The 26,507-nt window shown below is 48.8% G+C and overlaps 1 protein-coding gene across 3 annotated transcripts in view; it reads right to left on the bottom strand.

The window, feature by feature from the left end:
- Positions 1-1,461: 1,461 nt before the first annotated feature.
- The window catches only part of ETV6 (ETS variant transcription factor 6), a 235,060-nt gene continuing 210,014 nt past the window's right edge, over positions 1,462-26,507 (bottom strand). For all 3 annotated transcript variants that reach the window (XM_056118419.1, XM_056118434.1, XM_056118427.1), the window contains 3 exons: positions 13,245-13,387; positions 11,335-11,435; positions 1,462-1,819 (listed from right to left, as the gene is read on the bottom strand). In XM_056118419.1, the coding sequence (XP_055974394.1) occupies positions 1,714-1,819; positions 11,335-11,435; positions 13,245-13,387 (350 nt within the window). In that variant the 3' untranslated portion in view covers positions 1,462-1,713. The remainder of the gene's footprint in view (positions 1,820-11,334; positions 11,436-13,244; positions 13,388-26,507) is intronic.

Below are 26,507 nucleotides of genomic sequence, written 5' to 3'. Positions count from 1 at the left end.
GCCTCTCTCTCAGAGTATCTGCGACCTGTCGGGTCCCAATGGCATCACCCAGAGCAGTTCTGGTGACTGAGCGCTCCACATCCTGCCAGGACGAGGATAAGTACCTGCCTGCCCTCCCACCACTTTCAGTACTAAATAACACTATTGATGAGGTTCTCCTTTTCTCATTGTATCTCTCTCCCTGGGCCCCCAACTTCTGTGTGCCTGGCTTTGCTCAGAAGCTTTTGGGTGCGGGTGGCATCCTCCCAAAATCCGGCGGCATGCACATTCATTCTCTGTGTGTATGTGTGTCTGCTGGTGCTCAGAGAATAGCAGAAAAAGAGAGAACACGGGCGAGGGAGTGCCCTACAAGGCAGGCCCAATCTGGATTCAACACTCCTCAGCCTGAATTCAGAATGCAGACTTGGAAAAGACCGTTTAGATGGTGAGAAAAGGCAGAAAAAAAAATTTTTTTTAATACCCAAAAGTTGAGAGGGTGGCGTTTTCCTTATGGGCAAAGATGGGGCTTCTCTTGTGGTAGAAAAAGCCCCAAATGAGTTTATTCTGAGGAAGCCATGAAAGGAGAGAAAATGCCACGTGGGGACCAGTTTCCTGTCTGCCAGGCTGAGCAGCCCACGCTGGACTCTGGGGCCCCCTACCCCGACTCTCAAAGTTACAAGGTCACAGGACACAGATGACAAGAGTTGGCCAGACACCGCCCCCTCCCCCAGCAACCCCCCGCCCTGCTCTGGGGACATTAGTCCTTCCTCGGTCGGGTTCTCACCAGGTCCTAGATCATAGCCCTGCACGGCCTTCTGGTCTTTCTCACTCAGCAGTGTTTTCAAGCCAACCCAGGGACGCTGGCGTGTGCCTTCTCTGCCCAGCCCACAGTGCTCCTGGCATCGGGGCCAATGAGTAGCTCTGTCCTGCCCCAGGGTAGCCCCAGCCTGGTTCAGGGCTTGTTTTCTGCCGAGCCAGCCACAATACCTCCTGCTACATTCTAGGGGCTGAGCCCTGCCCAAAACCACTGAACTGTGCTGTGGGGGGGGGGCAAGGTGGGGAGGGAAGAAGGAAGTGAGAGGAGAGAGAGAGAGAGAGAGAGAGAGAGAGAGAGACTGCACTTCAGGTCACTTTTTAAAAAGAATCATCTTCCCCCCACCCCCCAATTCTCCCCCCACCCCTTTCCTCTGGGCCAAGACCCCAACAGTAATGGTGACCGGATAAGAGGCACCTGAACTCTAACTCCCTTTCCTGACCAGCTGGGCTTGCTGTACTGTTTAAGATTTGCAAAAAATAGAGATATATTTATATATATATATATATATATAATAGGTATATATTTCCATAGGAAAACAACCTGGGATGTCTTCCCCTACATGAACGTTTAAAAGTCAAACTTTTTTCTTGAAAAAAAAAAAAAGAAAAAAAAAACTAAAAAAAAAAACAAAAAACAAAAAACAAACCAAAAAACCACCTTGAAACTAAAGACAGGCGGGAGGGGTGGGGGCGGAGAAGTGACCAGGGTGAGATTCCAGGTGACAAGGAACCGGCCAGTGCGAGTCCCAGGCTCTTGCCCTCCGCGCGGCGCCTCAGCAGGGTCAGGGGGTTTGTCTTAAGGTGCTCTGGGGTCCCTCCTGGGATGCAAGGTAAGTGTGGCTTCTTCTCCTCTCCTCAGCCTGCCTGCTGCCATTTGGGCCCGCGGCCAGCGATCCCGGGAGGTGCTGGGTGGGTTTCTCAGCACTCATCCTCCTGGTAAATCTGTTCGTCCAGCTCCTGAGACTCCAGATGCTCTAAGCGGTCGGTCCGGCCACTCATGATCTCATCCGGGGTTTTCATGAACCTTCACCAGAGGAAAGAGAGGTCACCGTCTTTATAAATTTCTTTTTTTTAAATTTTGGCTTTTTGGGGTCACACCCGGTAATGCTCAGGGACTACTTCTGGCTCTGCACTTGGGAATTACTCCTGGCGGTGCTCAGGGGAACCCTATGGGATATTGGGGATTGAACCCGGGTTGGCCACCTGTAAGGCAAACGTCCTCCCTATTGTGCTATCTCCCCAGCCTCCAAATTTCTAAGACTGTTCCCCCGCCTCATCCCTGACCCCCCCAAAGATAGGCCTGTAGGCTCAGAGCTCAGAGAGCTGCAAAGCTCCCGACCCAGCTAGGTTAGAAAAAGATGCATGAAAAATGGTGCCATAACTACTACAAAGTCCCGATGCCCAGGGCATGCTGTGCCAGCATCTCCGTGGGATCAGAGGAGGGAAGCCTTATTTTTAGAGGCATATTTATTTATTTATTTAAAGTCCCAGGAGAGCTATAGATGCAACTTTCCTCCCAGGCCCAGAATCCATAGGCTTTCGAGATCCAAATGGGACCCAAAGGGGGCCAATGAACGCTGGGTGAGGAGTTTGGAGACTAGGGCGAGTCAGTGATGTTTCTGGAACTGCGAAAGGCAGAATGACTTTTTCAGAGTTATCACTGATGCACCCGGATGCTAGCAAGTGGCCCTTCCTCCGTGCCAAGTCGGAGGGCAAGCCTGATCGTCTCTTCTTTGGGTTTTCACACGACTCCCCATGGCTCAGTCCCAGATTCCCCACTGTGAGGTCGCCTGGGTGCAGAACAGAATTTTACCCCCTGATGTGAGGGTCCTTTCCTTTCCACACATTCTGCCCTGGACCAGGGACTTGGCATGTATTTCCAGGCTGGGGAGAGGGCTCAGAAGGCCGCAGCACATACAGGAGTCAGAGATCTGATCCCTGACATCACAGGGTCCCTGGAGCACCACCAAAAGGGAACCCAACTACCTACAAGCAGTAGCCCGCCGGGTGTGACTCAAAAACAAACACAACCCCCCCCTCCACAGGTAACAGTCATTTCTCTCCTCACTCTAGTGATGACTGATTATCAGTGTAAACACCAGCCGTTGGCCTGCCCACTGGGCTTCTCCATCCTCTCTCTAGGAAACGTTTCCATTCTTTTTAGCATCAACGCCCACTCCAGCCTGGCAGCCCCTTTTTTGTGCAACAGCCATGACGCAGCTCATGCACACCCGTGGCTTCGCTCTTATCTGGAACACTCCTTTCTCCTGCTGTGCCCGGCCACCAAAGAACAGCGAGAGGCGTCACACAACACTGAACTCTTCCTCTGACACCACAATTCTGCAGCACTCTCACCATTTCATCACTCCACTTCATGACCCACTGGGTGGCATACCCAGAATCTCTCGTTAAGAAAACAACAATTAAAAAAATCTGTATTATTTTGCGTTGTGGGGGCACGCCTGGCAGTGCTCAGGACTTAACTGCTGGCTCTGTGCTCAGGAATCACTCCTGGCAGGCTTGGGGAACTATCTGGGATGTCCAAGAGCAAACTGAGGTGGGCCGCATGCAAGGCAAGTGCTCTACCCACTGTACTTTTGCTCAAGAATTCCTCATTTTTGGGAAAGCCCGCCTTCCAATACTTGGGTCCTTAAAAATGACAGTCACCCTTCACTCGCAGCATTCCTTTTGTGTTGTAAGGAGACAGCAGCGTCCACTACAGCTTCTGCTCTTGTCCCTGCTGGTATCCATGTACTCTGGATCCAAATCACTCCTTTCTTCTCCCATTTTCCTCCTAAGCTTCTGTGATCCACACCCCGTTTTCCAGTTTTATTTATTAGTTCACACCCGGCGGTGTTCAGGGTTTACTTTGGGGGGTTCAGCAATAGTTCTCTGATGAAAATAGTGGTGCGTTAAACTTCTGCATTTGTTTCCATTCTCTTTGGTCAAGTACCCAGAAGCAGAACTGCTGGATCATATGGTACTCCTGATTTTTTTTTTTCCCCTTTTCTTTTTGGGTCATACCCGGCGTTGCACAGGGGTTACTCCTGGCTCATGCACTCAGGAATTACTCCTGGCAGTGCTCAGGATGCTGGGAATCGAACCTGTGTTGGCTGCATGCAAGGCAAACACCCTACCCACTGTGCTATCGCTCTAGCCCTGGTACCCCTGATTTTTTTCAACTTATTGAGGAACCTGTGTGTTGTTGTCCCCATTGGCGAAACCCTTTTATACTTCCATTGTCTGCATCCTCACCTGCAGTTCATTGCCTGTCCTAGTGACGGCAGCTACTCCGGCAGGGTTGAGGTGCTTTGTCATTGTGATTTGGTCGGAATTATCCTGATGAGTATTTTCACATGTCCATTGGCTATCTGGGTGTCTTCTTTGGACATCTGTCTATTTTAGGTTCATGGCCCATTTTTAATCAGGTTGTTAACGAGTTGCATGATTTCTTTACATATCTGGACTATTAACTCCTTTATCAGGTATCTGATTTGCAAATATCTTCTCCACTTCAATAGGCTGCCTTTCTGTTTTATTGGTAGTTGCCATTGCTATAGAGATTTTTAGTTTGATGTATTTCCATTTTTTTGGCTGTCTCTACTGGCCTTGGAGTTGGAAGCAGATCTAAACAAATCATGACAAAGACTGATGTTAAGGAGTCTTCTGCCTGTTCAGGTGTTACATTCAAGTTCTTTTTGAATTATTTTTTGCATATGGTTAACTGGTTTAATTCTCCAAACACTATTTATTGACGAAGTTCTCCTTTTTCCCACTGCATCTTTTTCTCTCACAAATTATCTGGTCAGTCACATATAGTTTCTTATTCTCTTCTCTGGTTACATTTATTCCTTGTTTAAACTCATTCCTAGGCAAATCGTTCTTTTTAATTTTTTGTGCAAATAATAAGTGGGATTGTTTTCATTCCTCCTCTGAATTGTTCATTGTTGGTATGACAGCTTTACTATTCCTCTCCACTTTAGATGCCTTTTCTTTCTTTGCTTTGCCTAACTGCTCTGGCTAGAATTTCTAGTACTATGCTGAATAGAAGTGGGAGGGCGGGTGCTCTTGTATTGTTCCCTATCTTAGAGGAAGAGGTTTTAGTTTTTCGTCGTTGACATGATGTTTGCTATGATCTTGTCACATCTGGCCTTTATTAGATTGAATTGCTTTCTTTCCATACTCCATTTGAGAGTTTACTTTTTTTCTAATCATAAACTAAACTAACTTTGTCCAATGCTTTTACTGAATCGACTGCTATCACATATAATTTTTAAAGTTTATTTTGTTAATTGTGGGCTGTCAGCTTTATCATTTTGTGGATATTGAACCATCTGTGCATACCTGGGCTACATCCTACTTGATCACTTTTATATGCCACTTAATTCAGTTTTCTCATAGTTTGTAAAGGGTTTTGCATGTATGTTCACCAGAGACATTGTACCTTCCTCTTCGATACTCTGGAAGAATTCGAGAAAAATAGGGCTTAGATCTTTGACTATTTGAATTCTTTAAATGGCAGTGAAGTGGTCTGGTCTTGGACTTTAGCTTGTTGGGGGACTTCTGATTAATGATCTGGTCATAAGTCAGTCTTAGGTAATGATATGTGTTTGTATATTTATCCATTTCTTCAAGTTATCCAACTTGTTGGCAAATAATCGTTCATGGTCATCTCTTATGTTTCTAAGCATTTTTGGTGTCAGTTATTACTTCTTTTTCATTTCAGATTTATTTGAGCCCTCTCTTTTTCATGGTGAGTCTAGCTAAAGATTTGTCAGCTTCATGATATCTAAGAGTCAACTATTTTAATTTTTCTTTTCTACTATATTTAAATGTTTCATTTATTTATTCTCTTCCTCCTTCAAACTCTGGCTTTTCTTTTCATAATTCCTTTAAGTGTAAGTTTAGATTTTTCCAGTTTCTTGAGGTAGGTCTGTGTTATTACAAATATCACTTTCAAGGTATTCGTGATTTCCTACCACATTTTTAAAAGAAAAACCTCCACTTTTCTGTAGTAGTTGTATTGTATCACTGTAGTTTTGTATTACTGTAGTTGGAAAATGTGCATAATGTAATTTAAACCGTCTTAAACGTGTTGAGAGCACTTTTGTGGCGTAATACACAATAGACCCTGAAGAATGTCCTGTGTCTATGAGATACATGTGAATTCTGTTGCTTTTGCATGGGATGTTTGTGAGTATCCATTAAGCATCTGGCTTAATATGTTGCTTAAAGTCACCGTTTCCCTATTGATTTTTTTTTATCGAGATAATCTGTTCATTGATGTAAGCAGGATATGAAAGCCTCCTAATATTATAGAATTGCTTTTAGCTTTTCCTTTTATTTGTCAACATTTGTGTTCTAGCTCTTGTTGGATTGATTACCTACGCATTATGTAACATCCACCCTTGGCAACTATTTCTCCTGCTGCGCTTACATTTCTTCGGATGGAAGTGTAGCTCTCCCTGATTTCTTTTGGTTTTCGGCTGTAGGAAGCATCTTTTCCCATCTCTTCTCATTCAGAGGTGAGTCTCTTGTAGGCACATAGAGATGACATTTATTTATTTATTTTTGTTTTTTTGGGTCACACCCAGCAATGCACAGGGGTTACTCCTGGTTCTGCACTCAGGAATTAACCCTGGTAGTGCTCAGGGTTCCATATGGGATGCTGAGAATCGAACCCGGGTCGGCCGCGTGCAAGGCAAACGCCCTACCCGCTGTGCTATCGCTCCAGCCCCTGGCATTTATTTTTTTAATCCATTCTGCCACTGAATCCAACTCCATGTCTCTGAATTTAAGAACTGAGTCTCTGAATTAAAAAACTTAGCTCTTAAGGATGTGCACACACTTAGTACCATTTATTTATTGTTCTCTACGACTTTTTCCCTCCTGTTCTTCCCTGGTAGTTTAATAACTTTTTATATTGCTATGCTTTCCCTTCTTGATACCATTTTTTGTATCTATAATAGATTACTACTATTATTACTACTATAATAGATAACTCTAGTTACTACAGGGCTCACATATAATACTCTGAAAATGTGGGGGCTTCTTTTTTCTAGTTGTGACCCCTATTCTCCACCTGCGCAAGCACTCTCAGAAACACTGGAACTGATTACTTGGATGACTGGGAACTGCCTGTAGGTGTGGCACATCTGGAGACCTCTCTCTGTGGCCACATCTTTCACAGCCCCCAGATTCAGCTAGTTGTGACCCACAGTTTAAGAAGCGAGTGTTTTTTACAATGTAACATTTTATACTGTAGCACTGTAGCACTGTCATCCCGTTGTTAATGGATTTGCTGGAGCAGAAACCAGTAAAGTCTCCATTGTGAGACTTTGTTGTTACTGTGTTTGGCATATGGAATATGCCACGGGGAGCTTGCCAGGCTCTGCCATGCGGGCGAGATACTCTCGGTAGCTTGCTGGGTTCTCCGAGAGGGACGAAGGAATCAAACCCGGGTCAGCCTCATGCAAGGTAAACACCCTACCTGCTGTGCTATCGCTCCAGCCCAACATTTTATATTAGCATTTATATTTTATTGAGAGAGTATTCAATATGCCAAACACAGTAACAAGAAGTCTCACAATGGGGACGTTACTGGGTCCGCATCGAGCAGATGAACAATGGGAGGACAATTGCTATAAATCATTTTTGTTTGTTTGGGGGCTACACCCAGCAGTGCTAAAAGTTTATTCCTGGCTCTGTGTTCAGGGACCATTCCTGGTGGTGCTCAGGGAGAGAACCCAAGTCAGCTGCATGCAAGCAAGGCCCTTACCTGCTGTACTACCTCTCCAGCCCTATGTAACAAATTAAGTGGATAGCAAGTTCAAACACATTCTAAGAACCTGCATCTATTTTTGGGGGGTGAGCAAGCCAGGAAATGCTGAGAGGTTACTCCAGGCTGTGCACTCAGGAATTACTCCTGGCAGTGCTCAGGGATGGGATGCTAGGGATTGAATGGTTGGCCATGTGCAAGGCAAGCACCCTAACTGCTCTGGCCCCTTACCCTATGTCTTTTGTTTATGTATCTCTTAAGTAATTACAGCTATAGTCATGTTTACTGCTTTTGCCTTGAACTTTATATGAGCTTTTAAAATGCTTAATCCACTGCCTTTTCTATAAAGTTTCCTTTATGGAGCAATTTTTCCTTTCATGCATGTTGCCTCAACTGTTTCCATGTTGATTGTCTTGCTACTCATTAGTGCCAATGATATTCAGCCTAAAGAAGTCTCATTAGTGCAGCTTGTACTGCCAAGCTGTGGCAATAAACTGCCTCAGCTTTTGTCTTTTGGTCTTTCCTTCTTTCGGGACATACCTTGCTGGGTGGCATATTCTTGGTTGGAAGCTTTTTCCTTTCTGCATTTTGCATCAAGTTATTCCTTTCAGGTCTGCAGAATAATATGCCAACAGTCCTGGGGGAGTGGAAGGGGCCTCCTTATTTTTCCCTTTACCTTGTGCTTCTGGCATTTTAATCATAGTTAAGTCTTGGTGTGGGTTTCTTTGGGTTTCTCTTATTTGGAACTCTTGAATCCAGACTGAGTATCTTTCCTGAGATAAGGAGGTTTCAGTCATTATTTCTTCCACTAAGCTTCTGTTGCTTTCTTTCTCTCTTTGTTTTGAGGAAGGGCACACTTGGTGGTGGTTGGAGCTACCCCTGATGGGCTACTGTGCCCAGGGATCACTCCTGGCATTGCTCTAGGCTCCCATCTTGAAAAGCTTGCATTTGTCCTTTTGAGCTAACTATCCAACCTTTTTTTTTTTTCTTCTTTGGAACCCTTATACATCACCATACAAACGTCATTCCACTGATGTTGTTCCAAAGGCTGCTAAGTTTTCTTCTTCTAAAAAGTTTTGGGCTATACCTGGCAATACTTAGGGATTACTTGTGTCTCTGATCTCCGGAATCACTCCTGATCGGGTTTGGGGGACTCTATAGGATGCCGGAGATGGAAGCTGTACGCAAGGCAGATAATATAACCCTACCAGTTATATTATCTCTCCAGTTCCTTAGTTTTCTTCTTTTTTAAGAATTCCTTTTCTTTCTGGTGTTCTGGCAGGGTGATTTTCACTGCCTTACCTTCCAGTCACCAATTCCTTCCTCACCTTTCTGGCCTTCCATTCACTCCCTGTACTGGACTTTTCAGTCAGTTCTGCAGTTTCTGCTTGGCACTTTCTTACACTTTTCTCTCTCGTTGTTGATGTTGCTGTTTCTGTTCACTTTTCTTCCAAGTTTGGTTAGTCATTACTCTGTTATCTTCATTGGGTGTTTATCTTCATTTCCTTTTGATTTTTGTTCCTAGGGTTTTATTTCCTCCTTTCATTTGAAAAAAAAAATTCCTTTGCCTCTTTCTTTGCTTGGCTCTGTTTCTATATTGAATAAAACAGCTCTCCCCATCGTAATGGACTGGTCTTGTGTAGGAGATGAACCTGTATTATTGACCCTTAAGTCTGCTCTCCTTCTTGGCTGTCTCAAATCTCTGCGAATATCCTAGTAGTCAGATATCTCTGGGACCGTTCTTGGATGCCTCCACAAGTGAGGCAAATTGCTTCTCTGTCCAGGTGCATGGGAGCCCAGATGCCTTCCGGTGGCCTTTAGGGTGAGGTGCTAGAGCAGAGAGCACCAGGCGAGGTGCTCCGGGGCTGTGGAGGGCGGGACCTGGGGGCGTGGCAAGGCTGCAGCGGGGGCCCGTGAGTGGCTCCCGGAACAGGAAGAGGTGGGGCTATGGGCGTGTCCTCCGGGGCTAGCACACCAGAGGGGTACAGCAAAGGTGGTGTGAGCCCAGTGGGTCAGAGAAGGGGCTGACAAGTGGCGCTGACCCACACCCTATGCCCTGATGGCTACGCTATCTCTCCTGGAACATTTTCTACTGTCTGCATGGAAATTTTCTCAGGCAAAAGCATTGTATTTGTGATGCTCCCCCTGGCTGTGGGGGGCGGTCCCAATGAGATGGTGTCACTTCTCCCCTCTGCAGTGGAGGGAACATCAGCTCGTTTTCAATTCTGCTCTGGAGGGAACCACGCATGCTCACCATCATGCAGCATCCCTTACGGACCAGGTCCTGCTCTGAGGAAACAGATCACAAGATTTCCTTGATGCATGGACATCACGGAGTGCACCACTGACCTCGAGGGTGCAGCTGACCGTGCAGGCATATGCACGCGTGATCTGCCCCTCCCGGGAATGAATGTTGCTGTGCTGTACAACAATTTGTGTCTGTGAGAGAAGATGAAGCTCGATCTTCTATGCCACCCTCTTCTCTGAGGGGTGGGAGGCACATCCGGCTCTACTCAGGGCTTACTCTGGGCTCTGAGCTCGGGAATCATTCCTGGTGGGCTAGGGGGACAATATGGGATGCTGGGGATTGTAGCCCCGTCAGCTTTGGGCAGGGAAAAATGCCCTAATGGCTGCGCTATCTCTCCACCCCCCACCCCTACCCCATGTCATCTTTTGGAACAGTCTCTGCATTTTTTCTCAACAGTCTCTTTGGTTTCATCTAAAGATTTTCACTGTTTTTTTTCCCCTCCTTCCCACAACCAAGATGGCACACCTTCCCAGTGTGGAGACTCAGCTTCACCGTTCTTTCCATCAGACACAATGTCTTTTCCAAGAAAATTCTACCCAAATCCCATCTGTAACGCCTTTCTGCACCATCTCCTCTCAGCATCTGCCCAGTCAACAAACACCCGAGTCAACATCCACCATCTCCCTTTCCTAACAGGTCCATTTAGTTCCCTTCTCCATCGGTTTCTATCTTCCTCCTGTTCTGAACAGTTCCTGGGGTCATAGTCTATGAGGTAGATTAAGCCAGCGCTTTTCACCCTTTTCCACACCTACAGACCATCAACTGGAACAGTGGTTGGAAACCATTAACTGAAACAGCTAGAGGAATTAGCTGCAAGGAACTGCAGAGTGCTTCCTACAGCAGCCACCAAAGTTCCTTGATTCCAACGCGTGGTAACAAACGCAACCTACATCAAGACTCATCACACAAACACAGCCGTGAAGTACGTTTCCCCCCCTGAATCCACACACTTATTTCCACGTGCTGCAGTCTGACACTTTCCGCTCTCTCTTGTCCCATTCAATTCTGTCCCCCTTCCCCGAGAAAGCCTTGTGATGGGCTCATTAAATCGATTTCATGGTTCACTAAGGGGTCATCATCTTGGCCAATGCAGCCCCAGAAAGCAGTTGACGAGACTGGAATTTCGTTCCCTGCTGGACTGCCAACAGGATTACCCCCGATGCTCCCTCAGTCAACACTGACTATGAACAACAGATAAAACTGATCCTTGCATTCTGTGAAAGGTAAGTCCAACGCCAGGCACTGATTTAATTCCAGCTGCACTAAAGAGAAGGCGTAAATGCGGCTTCCCCCATTCAGCCCAGCACCTGCCATCTGACCAGCAGTGATAATGGCTCGGACAATCAGCCCAGCGGGGAAAAGATGGCAACCACCTCCCCCCTCCCTCTGGCTGTAAGAAAGCATCCCCACCCCCCTTCCCCTTCCCTAGGAGCGGGGCAGCGAGGAAGTCTACCTGAACAGAAGCCTTTGTCCTGGCTCCTTCCTGATAATGTTTAGTTTGTAGTAGTGGCGCAGGGCTCTGGACATTTTCTCATAGGTCATGTTTGTTCTGTTCTGTTTGTTCAAAGGAAGAAGAGAGACAGAGAGGAAGAGAGAGGAAGAGAGAGAGGGGAAATAAAGCACAAAGACACAATGAAATGCATTGCAGCAAGGGCACAGAACGCTCTTCAAACTCTTCCAAGTAAAGCCCTTCCCAGTCGGACAGGACAGGTGATCCCTCCCACTCCCGCCAATCAGCTGTGCCCCAGGTCCACCCTCTGGGCTGTCAGCTGCCAGGATCCTCCCAGGGACTGTGTCCCTGTCACAAGCCTCCTCCTAGCCACCCCCCCCCTCCGCCCCGGCACATCTCCATTTCTGCTTGTGCTGGACCCCAGGAGTAGAACAGACCCTGCCCCACTGCTAGTCACCCTTCGCCTTCTCATGGCCAGGGACTGCGTTAACGTTTTTCAACCATGTTTCTAGGGTTCTTTTATTTTTTTTTTTGGGGGGGGGCACATCCAACAGTGCTCAGGGCTTGCTCCTGGTTCTGTGCTCAGGGATCACTCCTGGCAGTGATCCTGGGTGGTGCTGGGGACTGAGCCCCAGTTGACGGGTGGAAGACAAGCAAGTGCCTTACCCACAGCACCCTCCCTCTGGCCCCGAGGGTGTCAGTTAAGGAAGGGGGTGTTCTGGGGTCTAAACTCCTCAAGACTCCACACGGCAGGGCAGGTGTGAGCACTGGGAACAGCAGGGGCAGTTTTTGGTGACTCCCACGGCATCAGTGGGGCCCAGCGCTATCTGGTCACAGCCATTGCGAGGGCCACCAGGACAGGGCTGTGGCCAGCCCAGTGCCCAGCATCTCTGCCTGTGCGAAAGCCTGGATCGCCAGGGACCCAGTTCCTCTTTAAGTAGAACACGGGTTCATTTAGATTCCTGTGGCTAAGAGCACTGAATAGGGATGTTACTTGCAGAACTCACCTTGCTAACTAACAGAACTTCACATGCACGGATTAGTAACTCCTCCTTCTGAATCTGCCCATTTTACAGATGTTCCAAGAAGTGGAATCAGCCCTATCTGCCTTTCTGGGACTGGTCTACTTAACATAGACCCCCTCCATGCTGGTTTATGTACACTGTGTCCTACTGCCGACTTTCTCCTCCCTTCCCTTTTTAAAAAAAAAGGCTGAATAATATGTCACTGGATTCCAAGGCCAGATTTTCTTTCTTTCTTTTTTGCTTTTTGGGTCACATCCAGTGATGCTCAGGGGTTACTCCTGGATTTGCACTCAGGAATCACACTTGGCGGTGCTTAGGCAACCATATGGGATGCTGGGAATTGAACCCTACCCGCTGTGCTATTACTTCAGCGCCAAGGCCAGATTTTCTTTATCTATTCATGAGTCAGCAGCCACGGCCAGAGAGGGCGTCTTTTTATCCACTTTTTACATCTACCCATGTCTTATCCACTTTTACATGCCCACTTGTCAGTGTGGGAAACCATGGGGCCATGGACTTCATGTGCTCTTGCTTTTAAGGGGGGCGTTTAAATATCAGCTGTCCTCACCTGCCACAGAGAAATGGGCTTTGGTGAGTGAGTGGAGGCCTTTGGAAGGGAGCAGAATGGGAGACGCACGTCCCTGGGACCAGCAGGCAGGGCAAGGCTGGCCCAAGGGTCACTGACAACAGTCCCCTCAGGCCAAACATGCCATGTTAACCGGCCCCGGGAGTAGCAGCGGCATTTCTTCCCTCTGTAACTGTCTGGAATCAACTCAACAGTTACCGGCAGATGGAGGAAGCAGATGACCTTCCATAACCCTCCCGTCCAGGGACAAAAACTCGGTGTCCGAGCCTCGTCCACGGAGCAGACATCTGTAGTCCTTTTACCTTATGGTTTCCCCACAGTCGCGCCAGTCCATTGGGATCCACTATCCGGAATATTTTGGATTCTTTGTCCTCCCATCGGATGAAGTTTTCGTACCGGCTGTCAGACAGCAACTGATAGACGTAATCCCAAAGCAGCCTGCAGTCTAGGGAGGAAAAGGGAAGAAAACACGGTTGGAAATGTGTCTTGTGGAGGTACCAGGAAGAGCAGAAAAAAAAAATCAAGGAATTGCTTTAGTTGACTCTGGACACACTGTCCAACTTCCTGTATCAAAGGGAGAAGACAGGACACGGGGGGGTGGTGGTGGTCTGAGAGCGGGACAGTGGGGGCGCGGGGGAGGGGAGGGCTGATGAGCATCTGGGCCATGACCCCCGTCCTCCTGCTCAGGAGGAGAGCTAGGGAGCCCCTTCCCATCTCAGTGAGACTGGCCAGAGCACTAGCAGCAAGGGGATTACATGCAGGTCGACAGGGGCCAGGGCAGAGCCCCCAACACTCCAAAGCGAGTGGGATGGTAGGAACAGAGAGGACAACTTGGGTGCCCCCCCTGTGCGACGGCTCAAGGGGAGCCCAGGGCGACCTGATAAAAGCGGCAAAGTCCAAGCCTCGGCGAGAGCTACAGTGGGAAACAGGCTAGCAGGATTATCTTACAGGACACAGACCTTCCCGTAATCCCCTGTCTGAGCTCTCAACCTGATTTTGGACTGTGGAGTCACGCAGGACGGAGCCAGGAGCTCAGGCTGGCCCTTGGGTGTGTACCACCAGTGGCTCACACTCGAACATGGTTTAAAGCACACAGACGGCCACGCTGTTGGGATTCACGAGAGCCTCCTGCACGGCACGCCTGCCCTCTGGGCTGTGTGTCACAGATGCCCAGGGAAGACGCCTTTGCCTGTGTTCCTTGTTCGAATGCTTCCTGGATGCCAACAGCATGGCGGCTGGGTGGCCGGCCCTCCAGCCAAGCCTGGTTTACAGACACTTGATTCTCGGTTTGGAAAATGCTGGGCTGTTGCAGAATCTCCTGCCCCTGTGCCAGGCTGTCTTCACGGGAGCACCTCGGGGGGGGGGGGGGGGTTGAGTTTTCCTCCCCACCCTAAGCAGAGCCCTGGTAGCTGGAAACCTCCAGAACCCAACTGCTGCCATGCTCAACGCCACCCTCCACATGCTCTAATGACCTCATGCAAGTGGAAACTGGCAGAAAAACCCAGGTATGCGGGACCCGTGACTGAGATCTCCAAGCCCGCTTGGATTGGGACTGGGCCTCCTCCCCCCAGCTCCCCAGTTTTCCAGTAGCTTGGCAGTCACACCCACAAACTGCCCCCGGCGCCATGTCATCTCAACGGCCAAGATCCAGAGACCTTAAACGAAAGCTCTTGGAAGAGAGTGACACAGCATTTCCTGGAGCACATGGCTGCATTTGCAGTCACGTGACCTCTTCTACTCTAGCCCACTGATGTACCAAAAGTAGCATTTGTTTGGTTTTAACATACTCGCTTGCATACTCTTATCCATGGGCTTAAATGACTCCAGAATGAAATACAACCTTCACATACTTCTCTCAAATTGTGGTGGGAAGGTGCTCGGTGGTGGGGTTGGTGTTTGAATACTATCTGCAACAACTATAATAAACTACTTTTTGAAAAAAAAAATGTATATATGTATATATATATGAGCGATAGCACAGCGGGTAGGGTGTTTGCCTTGCACGCAATTCCTCTGTCCCTCTTGGAGAGCCTGGCAAGCTACCAAGAGTATCCCTCCCACATGGCAGAGCCTGGCAAGCTCCCCATGACATATTAGATATGCCAAAAACAGTAACAAGAAGTCTCACAGTGGAGGCGTTACTGGTGCCCTCTCGAGCAAATCGACGAACAATGGGAGGACAGTGCTATATAAAAAAAAAATATATATGTGTATATATATATATACATATATATATATATATATATATATATATATATATATATATGCCGGGCTGTCCTCAGGGGTGCTACAGGGCCAGGAGTTCTGCTAGACACCATGGTGATGGTCACAGATGAGGGATGGATGCATGCCCCGAATGTGCCGAGCAACTCACATGCGGTTTCCAACCCTCCCTTTACACACATGCCCTGAACTCACACGATGCCTGAGGAACCTGGATTTGAACACGAAGAGGCCTGTCTTGGAGGGGGTGAGGCTGGCACACCCGGGAGGGGAGTGTCCCTTCAGGCTGTGGTGTCTCAGAGCTGACATATTCATGACCCAAAGAGGACATGCGTCCTTCCCCAGGGAACATACACGGGGGGGAAACGGAGGCAGATCTCAGTGGACCCGAGGTATAGGGGTCCTCACGACTCTGGCAGGGTTACAGAAGAACGTCGTGGGAGGCAAAAGCCAGGGAAAGAGCAGCAAGCTGGCTGGGACGGCGGGCGTGTGACCCCGTGACACTGGGGACAGTGCTGGCACTCTCTCCACAGGCGGGCTGAGAGTGAGGCTTGGTGTGTGTGTGTGTGTGTGTGTGTGTGTGTGTGTGTGTGTGTATGTGTGTGTATGTGTGTATGATTCATTTGGGTGCCCAGCTTGAGAGGAACATGTTGGGGTGTGTGGGGGTAACCCCAGCCTCCAGCTGGGCTCAGCCACATTTCCTGATATGGAACCTCAGAGAAGCTGGTTTGGAGGGTTGGAACCCACCAAAGCAAAATTTAACTCACTTTCCTGTCCACACATGAAATTTGGCCTTCTCGCCCCATAGCCAAAGGAGCTGGCAGGAACTGAGGTGTCTCCAGGATACTGACTGCCCAGGGCTTCATCTTCACCTTGAAGTGACCATGAACCTGTAGGATCCTTCGTCCGTCAGTCATTTCCCATGGCTGTTTGTGTTTGAAACCCTTCCAATGCCCCCCCCGCCCTTTTTGGGTCATACTAGGTGATGCTCAGGGGTTACTCCTGGTTCTGCACTCAGGAATTACCCCTGGTGGTGCTCAGGGCACCATATGGGATGCCAGGAATCGAACCTGGGTCGGCCGCATGCAAGGCAAACGCCCTCCCCACTGTACTATCACTTCGGTCCCTTGGATATGTTTTACACACAAGGACAGGGATCATCTTTTCTGTGGGTGCAGGTGACTAGTGTTGGGGACTGAACCCACGGCCCCACAAACCCAGCTCTATCCTGGAGTAACAGCAGACACTGGCCTAGGTGTCTCTTCTACTGCAGCACCCCTTTCCCCGATTCTTTACACTGCCGCAGGGTGGGCTGAGGAGAGGGGGTGGGTGTCAGAGAGCAATGAGCTGGAACATCAAAACTCACCTGAGAATCAGCGCCCCCAAACTGCTGCCAGCAGAGCCTGGCCCTCGCTCAAGGCATTTGTGAGAAGATGAATAGGATGGAGAGTTTCTAAGCAAAATTTCTCTTTTTTGGTGGGCTGTGCTCAGCATTGGGTGATGCTCAGAGGACCATGTGGGATGCTGGGGATCAAACCTGGGTCAGCCACATGCAAGGCAAACGCCCTACCTGCTCTACTATTATTCTGTCTCCTCTAAGCAAAATGTCTTTTTTTTCTTTTCTTTTTGGGTCGCACCTGGCGAGGCACAGGGGTTACTCCTGGCTCATGCACTCAGGAATTACTCCTGGCAGTGCTCGGGGGACCATATGGGATACTGGGCGTCGAACCCAGGTCGGCTGCATGTGAGGCAAACGCCCTACCCACTGTGCTATCACTCTAGCCCCTAAGCAAAACGTCTTAACCCTTTTTTTTTGCTACCTTCTTGTCCTGCAACCTTCATTTTGTTTCCTTTTTACTACAGAGAGAAAAATAGAAAACTGAGCTAGGACTGATTGGGCCAGGGTTTGGTCTACTTGTCAACTGGCAGCAACATGGAGATTTCCTATAATCTTGTCTAACTGGAAAAGATCCGGCAAAACCAAACAGTAGCACATAAAACGCAAGTAGGCGAGGAGGGGCAAAGGGGACTGTGGTGCCCCCTGCCGAAGGGGGACACTGATACCCCACACAGGCTTGAAGACACCTCCGGACTTGTCCAGAGTGGATATGTGAGGATCTATAGTCACGTATGTTGCCACTCAAGATGACTGTAACAAAATGTGTGGCTGTCTCGTGGAGTTTCTTAGAAAGAACTTTTGCCCATGTGCGGTCTGGGGGTGTACCAGAGCACACGCTTTACAAGTGTGAAGTCCTGAGTTCCATCCCTGGCATCGTTAAAATAAAAAAAGTGACCACATGAAACTGGGCAAGGGGGCTGGAGAGACAGCAGAGTGGGTAGGGCGTTTGTCTTGCACGCAGCTGACCGGGGTTCGATTCCCAGCATCCTATATCCCTGAGCATTGCCAGTAATAATTCCTGAGTGCAGAGCTAGGAGCCAGGAGCAACCCCTGAGCATCGCTGGGTGTGACCCATTATCACTGTCCACCCGTTGTTCATTGATTTGCTCAAGCAGGCCCAGTAACGGCTTCATTGAGACACTTGTTACTGTGTTTGGCATATCAAATACGTCACAGGGATCTTGCCAGGCTTTGCCATGCAAGCGAGATACTCTCGGTAGCTTGCCAGGCTCTCCGAGAGGACGGAGGAATTGAACCTGGGTTGGCCAGGTTGGCTGCGTGCAAGGGAAACGCCCTACACACTGTGCTATCGCTCCAACCCTAAAAAGAAAAAAAAAAAAAAAAAAAAAAGGGCAAATATACTGGTATTTGTTGATCAGGGATTTCTGCCCAAGGCTTTCTGGAACCAACACTTGCCACAGCCTCTTTCTCTCTCATCCGCGTCTGTTTCTAGACTTTCAGGCACTACAGTACCGTTTCACATAGGGAAAGTGCTTCTCCTTTTCTGCCTCGGCACCTTCTATTTCTCATAAAGCACTGAACTGCGGAACATGCCGTTTTTCCCCGTGAGGAGCTGAGCCAGCCCTGGCTGGAATGTGTGGGTTTTCCGAGACATCAAACAGAGACCTTTGTGTGAACCACACACTCAACAAGATCTAGGAAAAAAAAAATCACCTGTTCTTTGATGATATGTGAAGGGCTGGCCAGGGAACTGCCTTTACTGATAAGTTTTAAGAACATTTGTATTTTAAAAACTTTCCTCGTTCACAAACAGGGAAACAACCCCAAACAAGCTGCCAACTGATCATTTAAAATGACATTTAATCCTGCAAAGCCAGTGTTGGCTTAATGAAAATACGTGGACATTCCCGGTATCTTGAATTACGTGGTCACTGACATGGGTAGCGATAGGGATTCTGGGGCATGAAGCAGGCTTTTCAAACTCAGAGCCGAAGTGGTGTTTAAAACACTATTAGTTTGTTTCTTTAGTGAAAAATTACGCCAGGTGATTTTTTTTTTTTTGCTTTTTGTGTCACACCCGGCGATGCACAGGGGTTACTTCTGGCTCTGCACTCAGGACTTAACTCCTGGTGGTGCTCAGCAGACCATATGGGATGCTGGGAATCGAACCCGGGTCGGCCGCGTGCAAGGCAAATGCCCTACCCGCAGTGCTATCTCTCCGGCCCCCAGAAGAGGTTTTTTTATCCCCAGTTCAAAATATATGCACTATTTCTGATTTTACCATTTATAATAAACAGAAGGCAGCAACTCCAATGCCATCCATCAGCTTTGTCAAAACTGACAGATATGGGGTCAGAGAGACAGTACAGTGGGTAGGGTGCCTGCTTCATGCTCAGCCAATCTGGGTTTGATCTGGACATCCCAAAGGGTCCCCTGAGTGTTGTTTGGTTTTTGGTGTAGCCCCAAACCAAACCAACCGACCAACCAACCAACCAACAAAAACCCCAATACAAAGCAAAACACAAAACCATCACAAACCCAAACCAAAACAAAACTGACAGCTGCCCAGAAACAAGTTTTCTGGAAATCAGTGTAAGTACTTCATACTATGAAATCAATCAAATTATCTACCAGAGTTCCTCCTGTTTCAAGGCCCTTGAAGGTGCATGTGAAGAACATTTTATAACACAAGGCAGTCATTAATTTTAAGTGGATTTCTTTGAAAACAAAGGGCTTTCTCCTGCCAAGGCACGTGGATATTTTAAACAAATGCCCATGATTTGCCTTGTCTCTCGAGAGGAAGCTTATACGTGGGGCTGGCGGAGTGAAGGTGTCATTTTCCAATTGCAGAAAAAGTGTTTGCTGTCTTTCCTGCTGGGCCCAGAGCCCTGGGTACCCGCAACTAAATGGCACCGTAAACCCCCCTTCCTGTGGTTCAGGAGAAATATTTTCACTCCCACGTCTGTCTCTGACTGGAGACTCATTGTACAAACTCATTGAGCGGATTGTAAAAAGATAGGCAAGTCACACATAACCAACAGTTTCTAATGCGGGGGAAAAAAAAAAAGGCAAAACCCCACAAAGACAAGACCCATGCAAGACAACATTTCTTTAAAAAACTGGTGCTAGGAATTTTAATCCATGGCTTGGAGGGCAGCCACACATGTTGGGGAAAAGGGAACTCAGGTAGAGAAGGGAGCACCAAATAAAGGGTGTTGGGAGGATTCTCCCAGGATGGGAGAAGCATGCTGAAAGTAGACTATAGACCAAACATGAGTGTCACCCATTGCCTCTTTTGCAAACCACAACACCCAATAAGAGAGAGAGAACAAAAGGGAATGCCCTGCCACAGAGGCCAGGGTGGGATTGAGGGGGATGGGGGGTGGGAGGGATACTGGGATTCGTGGTGGTGGGAAATGGGCACTGGTGGAGGGATAGGTATTTGATCATTGTATAATTGGAACCCAAGCACAAAAGTTTCTAAGTCTACAACTGTACCTCATGGTGTCTCACTAATAAAAATTAAAAAAAAAATATACTAAGAACCAAACAAAAACAAAAACAAAAACAAAACAAAACCCGGTGCTTGCCTTGCATGCAGCCAACCTGGGCTCCATCTCCAGCATCCCATAGGGTCTCCCGAGCACCACTACGAGTGATTCCTGAGTGCAGAGCCAGGAGTCACTCCTAATCACTGCCAGATGTACTCCTCCACCTAAACAAACCTGAGTGGGCAAGTCAATCAAGCTATTGACACAGAGCATGGTCGATGAGGACAGAAGCTCATTCAAATTTCAGAAAGGCTCCATTCGATCGTGTTTTGACGGTCTAAATGGAATCCTGAGTGCAGGTCTGCAGACGGGCGTTCTGTGAGCTTAAATACCAGCAGGCAGCAGCCAAATGGTCCTGCTTCATTTTTTTACGCGTATTACTGAACCTAGTGAATTCGGTTCAAGGTCAGTAATAAAAGACTAGCAAGCCAGGAGCAAAACACAAAAGGTCTGGGTTTGAGCTGGCAGCTGCGGTCCCCTGCAGCTCCCATCAGAAAGTGCAGGAGGGGTGGGGACCATCCCCCCAAACTGATGGTGACCCCCTTCAGGAGGAAAAACCACAGTTGTCTCTCTGAAAATCGCTTAGTCTGTGTCACACATGGGGAACCCTCACCTAGGGACCCCAGAGATGACTTCCAAACACCTGTAGATTTGTAAAACAAAGAGTTAGGGGGGGAGGTGTTGTCTGCTCTTAAAGGGCCAGTGCACATATGTTCACAGCAGGAAGCAGCTACTTGGAAAATGCCCCATAGGCAGGGGAATTGTTTGTTGATCTGAACATTGCAGTCACCCTGGTGTGGGCACAGGCAACTCAACACGGCGGGTATCCCTTGGGCACCAGGTTCTGGAGGTGGTGGTGGTGGCGGGGCGGGGTGGGGGGGCAGAGGGCGAGGGCTGGGAGTAAATTTCTGGGCCACACAGATCTGAAACAATCAGCTAGTCCCCGCATCCCCAACAGCTGGAAGCCATCGAGGAAAAGCCCACCGCTCTGATGATCACAAAGACGAGACAACCAAGGTCCAAGGCAGGGACGGGCAGTCTGGTCCCTGCGCCCCACCCACAGCCATGCCTTCAACCCCAGAGCAGGCAAATGTGACGGAAACATATACAACTCCGTGTGAAAGGGCAGGGGAAGAATCTCAGACGAAGCCCTTACAGAAACCGAGATGAGCACTCGGCTGGATGAGGAATTCAGGGCTGGAGCGATAGTACATGGGGCAGGGCATTTGCCTTGCATGCGGCTAACCCAGCTTCAACCCCCCACATCCCATATACTGCCAGGAGTAATTCCTGAGTGCAGAGCCCGGAGTAACCACTGAGCATCGCTGGGTGTGAACCCACCCCTCCCCCCAACCCCCCCCCCAAAAAAAAAGAATTCAAAAAATAAGTCCTTCAGTGGCTCACCGAGTTTGGGAAAAGAATGAGAACCTTGAGAATATCACCCAAGAGACGGAGAATGCACAGTGCGTACCGCAGGGGAGTCGGGGAAGGGAAGGGAAGATAGTACGAAGTGGGCTGAGGAATGCCAGGGCCCCTGCTCCACTCGACGAAGACGAAGAACAGAGAAGCTGGAAATCCGGGCGATGGAAACCGGCCAAGCGGAGCAGCAGAGAGGTGGAAATCAGGCAGACTTTAGGGACACTGAGGGCCGTATCGGAGCAATCGCTTCATTCATGGGGGGGCACGAAACCCAAGAAAGACAGAAAGGGGCTGAAAACCCACTGGAAGAAATAATGCCCGAACTTCCCCTCCGTAGAGAGAAGTGGGAAGCAGGTCAGGAAGCAGAGTCCTTTCAGCAGGGATGTGGCTAGTGGCCCTCCGTGCACGGAAGCAGGGTTTGCTCACGGCACCATAACCACCACCATAGATCAGCCAAACAGACCCCATCGGGACAAAATGTCAAAAGTTCAAGCTAGAAAGAGAAACTTGAAAGCAGCGAGAGAAACCCATCTGTTACACACGGGGGCCTTTAAGGCTATACTGGCAGGTGCCCAGGGAGAGTCTAGTATACTTAAAGTGCTGAAGGGAGAAATTTTTGACCAAGAGTATCCTACCTGGCCAGGTGGCCACTCAGAATGGAAGGAGCAGTAAAGAGCCTTTTAGACAAAGACTAAAGGGATGCACCTTCGCTAAATCAGCCTCACAAGGGGAAAAATAAGGATAGCTCAGCGGGTAGGACGTTTGCCTTGCACACGGCCGACCCGGGTTCGATTCCTCTGTCCCTCTCGGAGAGCCCGGCAAGCTACGGAGAGGATCCCACCTGCACGGCAGAGCCTGGCAAGCTCCCCGTGGCATATTCGATATGCCAAAAACAGTAACAACAAGTCTGACTATGGAGAAATTACTAGTGCCAGCTGGAGCAAATTGATGAACAACGGGAGGACAGTGCTACAGTATTTAAATAATGAAATAGTAAGAAGGAAACAAAGGAAAGAGAATGATTTTACTGGTCAGAGCAAAGACACAGCAAAGACAGGGACTCAATCCTTTTACCCTTCATGTTAATGTTATAAAACAAAAGGGATAAGATTGGAGTGACAGCACAGTCACTTTTTTGTGTTGCTTTGCACACAGCCAACCCAGGCTTGATCCCCAGCATCCCTGAGTACCACTAGGCATAATTCCCGAGTGTAGAGCCAGGAGTAACCCCTGACACCATAGGGTGTGGTCCAAAAAGCAAAAACAAAATCGAAAAACCCCAACAACAACAAAACCCAAAAGGGACAGTATTTATTTAAATTGACAGTCATCATTTAAGGAGTATATAAAATGAAAAGAAAATAAACACGAAGTGTGAGGATTCAACGTTAAATTACTTTCACATTATACTTTCGTTACATGCAAACCTCATGGTAACCACACACACTCGCAAAACTCAGCACAACACTCCATGGAAAATGGTAAAAGATTTGAAAAGATACTTCTCTCTGAAGAATACGGTGAGCCTGAGGGAAATCCAGCTACACAAAGAAATATAATTTCACTATGAAACTGCAACTCGGTTATCCGTGGTGACTTGGATGGGACCGGGAAGTGTTTGGTGCCGTAATCACAAAGTGAAGGACTAAGATACTTTGATTTTACTTTTCTGTGAAACAAAGCCAGCAAGGGGGGGTGGGGGGGAGGAGGTGGCGGAGAGGGGGAGAGAGAGTGACCAGTGTGGCAGGTGAGAGGGAGGAGGGGCATGTTAAAAGGTGGCTAGTGGGGCTGGAGCCATAGTATAGCAGGTAGGACGTTTGCCTTGTGAGTGGCTGACCCGGGTTCTATTCCCATCATCCCAAATGGTCCCCCGAGCACCGCCAGGAGTAATTCCTCAGTGCAGAGCCAGGAGTAACCCCTGTGCATTGCCAGTTGTGAGCTGAAAAGAAAAAAAAAGACTGATATCTGGGTGCAGAGCAGGGGGAAGGTTGGAGCACTGCTGGGTGTTGCCCCATACCAAAAAAATTCAGACCCAGAAAACACCCTGCTAATGTCCAGAAGGGCAGGGGCAGCAGGTGGGGAGAAAGGGTCTAGGGCATGAATTTGATTGTGGTGAATGGTACTAGAACTTTTGTGGTATTTGTGGATCTCTATCGACACTGAGAAGTAAAATTATACTCTGAAACACAGAGTTCTATAAACCAGGGGTAAATCATCAACAATTCTCCATTTGGGTGGATCCTGGCCTTGGGACAAGCAACTCTAAACAGGATTTTAATAATTTATTTTCTGGTCTTTCTGGGTATGCTCAGGAGTTACTCCTGGTTCCGCACTCAGGAATTATTCCTGGTGGGGCTCATGGGACCCTATGAGATGCCGGGGATTGAACCTGGGCTGGCTGCATGCAAGGCAAATATCCCAACCGCTAAACTATTTGCTTCAGGTACATAAACAGACTTTTAAAAAAGTCCCCACTTCTGCGAATAAATTATGTACTAGTTCACCACTGAATCTTCCTCCAGATTTTTCGATTAAGGGCCAGAAAGGAATAAGCAGAGAGCAAATCTTAGAGAACTCAGGCTTTAACTCAGGTTTGCATGGAATTGAAGACCTATAAAAGAAAGCCAACACAATTTCCAATTTTCCTTCTAGGATTTCACGGTGGTCAGTCACCAGTGGGAGCTCGGTTTGATGGCCTAAAGCAGGAGGGACACAGCCAAACACATACCACTGGCCTGGGGACTCACCTGGTGAACGATTAAGGGCCTGTCACGGAACAGGACTGCAAAGGAAGAGTTTGCTTCATTTGGAAGTATGTGATGGGGGCGAAGGCTCTTACTGGAACTATCCCCATCCCGTCTGCAAACAAGGCTCTGCCCACACCATCCTTCCTCCTTCATCACCTTCTGTCACTCCCGCCACATGGCCGAGGCCTGCCTGGCCATCAGGTCAGTCCTGGAGAGCCAGGAGTCACCACCTGTGCTACCCCCGCAGCCTACTGACCCCAACTGACTGGCAGCAAATGTCCCAACAGGGTCGGTTTGTAAGTAACGGCGTTGTTGGCTTATTGCCCCAGTCAGCTGTGCAGTGCAAGGGTGCAAGGCTCGGCTCTATCCTGGACTGTAGCCCTTTGGGTACCAGTCTCCAGCCTCTGTTCTGGACTGGACTTTGGGCCTGTGTCTGAAAGACCACCGGCAAGAAGCAGGTGCAGACTCCGGGCATGTCTGAATCTCCCTTTCTCCATCTGGAGACCCTTCTAGCCTTGGAAGGACACCCAGCTAACTGGCTGCAGTACAGGGCCGGCCTGGAGCCCCCACCCCCTTTGAACTGCATGAGTCCACTGTGGACTGTTTTTCTCCGGAGGGGCCATGTTCACGGTGATGGATGTGTCGCCCGTGGATGCAGAGGAGGTGGCAGGAGACAATAACACCATCAGATTTGGGCACAGAGGTGGGGGGGTGCGGGGGGCAGTCCTGAACTTGGGCTCCTTGCCACCAAGACAAAGGGCTCATTGATGTTTCTGTGGGGTGCCCCAGTCTCATGCTGTTCAGGGGTCGCCTGGAATTCCCTAGCACAGGCGCCATCCCCCCGACCCCCCCCCCCCCCCCCCCCCCACTCATGGCCACATTCTCTTTAAGCTTTGAAAAACAGTGGCAAGAACCAGGACTGACAACCTGAGGGCTGAGTGAGTCTGGGAAGGCTGACATCTGTCCCCTCTGCTCCAGCTTGTCCCAGGCAAGTCAGCACAGGGGGACAAGGCTTGCTGGCTGTCACCTGCTCATCCCCACTGCCAGCCAGTGTGAAATAAACCCTGGTCCTGTGCTGACCCAGGTTCAGTTCTCCCTATAAGGCCTCATTCTTTTTTTTTTTTTTGCTTTTTTGGGTCACATTTGGCGATGCTCAGGGGTTACTCCTGGCTTTGCACTCAGGAATTACTCCTGATGGTGCTCAGGGGACCATAAGGGATGCTGGGAATCGAACCCAGGTCGGCCGCGTGCAAGGCAAACTCCCTACCCTCTGTGCTATCTATCACTCCAGCCCTAAGGCCCCCATTGTTTCAACTGGTGAAACTCCAAAATAGTTCTTTGACAAGTAAGTGCCCCCTTTACAAAGGAGGCTGGGGAGATGGTACAGTGATTAAGGTGCTGACCCTGCTCATGACTGACCTGGTCCCCTGAACACAGAGCCAGGAGCAATCCCTGAGCACAGAGGCAGGAGCAAGCTCTAAGCACAGAGGCAGGAGTCAGCCCTGAGCACAGAGCCAGGAGTAAGCCTAGAGCACTGCCAAGAGTGACCCCCCAAACAAAAAAGGAAGCTATCTTTCCTATGCACCATATATCTGCAGTTTGTACTAAAAACTGCCAATGACCTACAGAAATTTCTCGACCATTTTAGTCATTTCACGGTGTAGAAAATCCCAAAATCAACAGTCAAAATCTTTGCCTTGTGTTTTCCTCATGGTACGAGGGCCTTTCCATTTCAGAATGACTGGAAAGTAAAGGTGGAATAAAAAAAAAAAAGTGATGCAATGTAGTGGGTTTGTACTGGTTCTGGCCAGGGCTGGACTCTTGTTTCTACCCCAGATGAGACAATCCCGTGTTCCTACTCTGCAGCGTCTGCTCTTCCGGGGTTCACCCACTTGCCTCCCACCTTCCTTCGTCCTGGTTGAAGTGCCCATCAATGCCCGCTGCAAAGCCAGCTCTGCCACACAGCCACCTTCGGCCTGCTCTCGGCAAGGCCCTCAGAAGACACGATACCAGCTGGTGGCTCCTCTCAGAACCACGGCATCTTCCTCCTCTCCAGACCCCAGTGGGGGCCCTTCAACACAGGGTCCCCAAGCAGAAGTCACGCAGATCCCACCTGTGGGGGACACACACTTAAGCCCTTGCGGCTTCCTGTCCATCTCTATTACATTTACTTCCACACTGCACTGGAGAGCAAGCTCAGAGGCCGAGTGCACTTGGCCTGCAGGAGGCAGAGCTTGACCCCTGGCATTGCTGGGTTCCGCCAAG

The sequence above is a fragment of the Sorex fumeus genome, unplaced genomic scaffold (assembly GCF_029834395.1).
Source record: "Sorex fumeus unplaced genomic scaffold, SorFum_2.1 ptg000003l, whole genome shotgun sequence".
In the NCBI taxonomy this organism is placed as follows: Eukaryota; Metazoa; Chordata; class Mammalia; order Eulipotyphla; family Soricidae; genus Sorex; species Sorex fumeus.
This window is presented reverse-complemented; position numbering and strand designations above follow the sequence as displayed.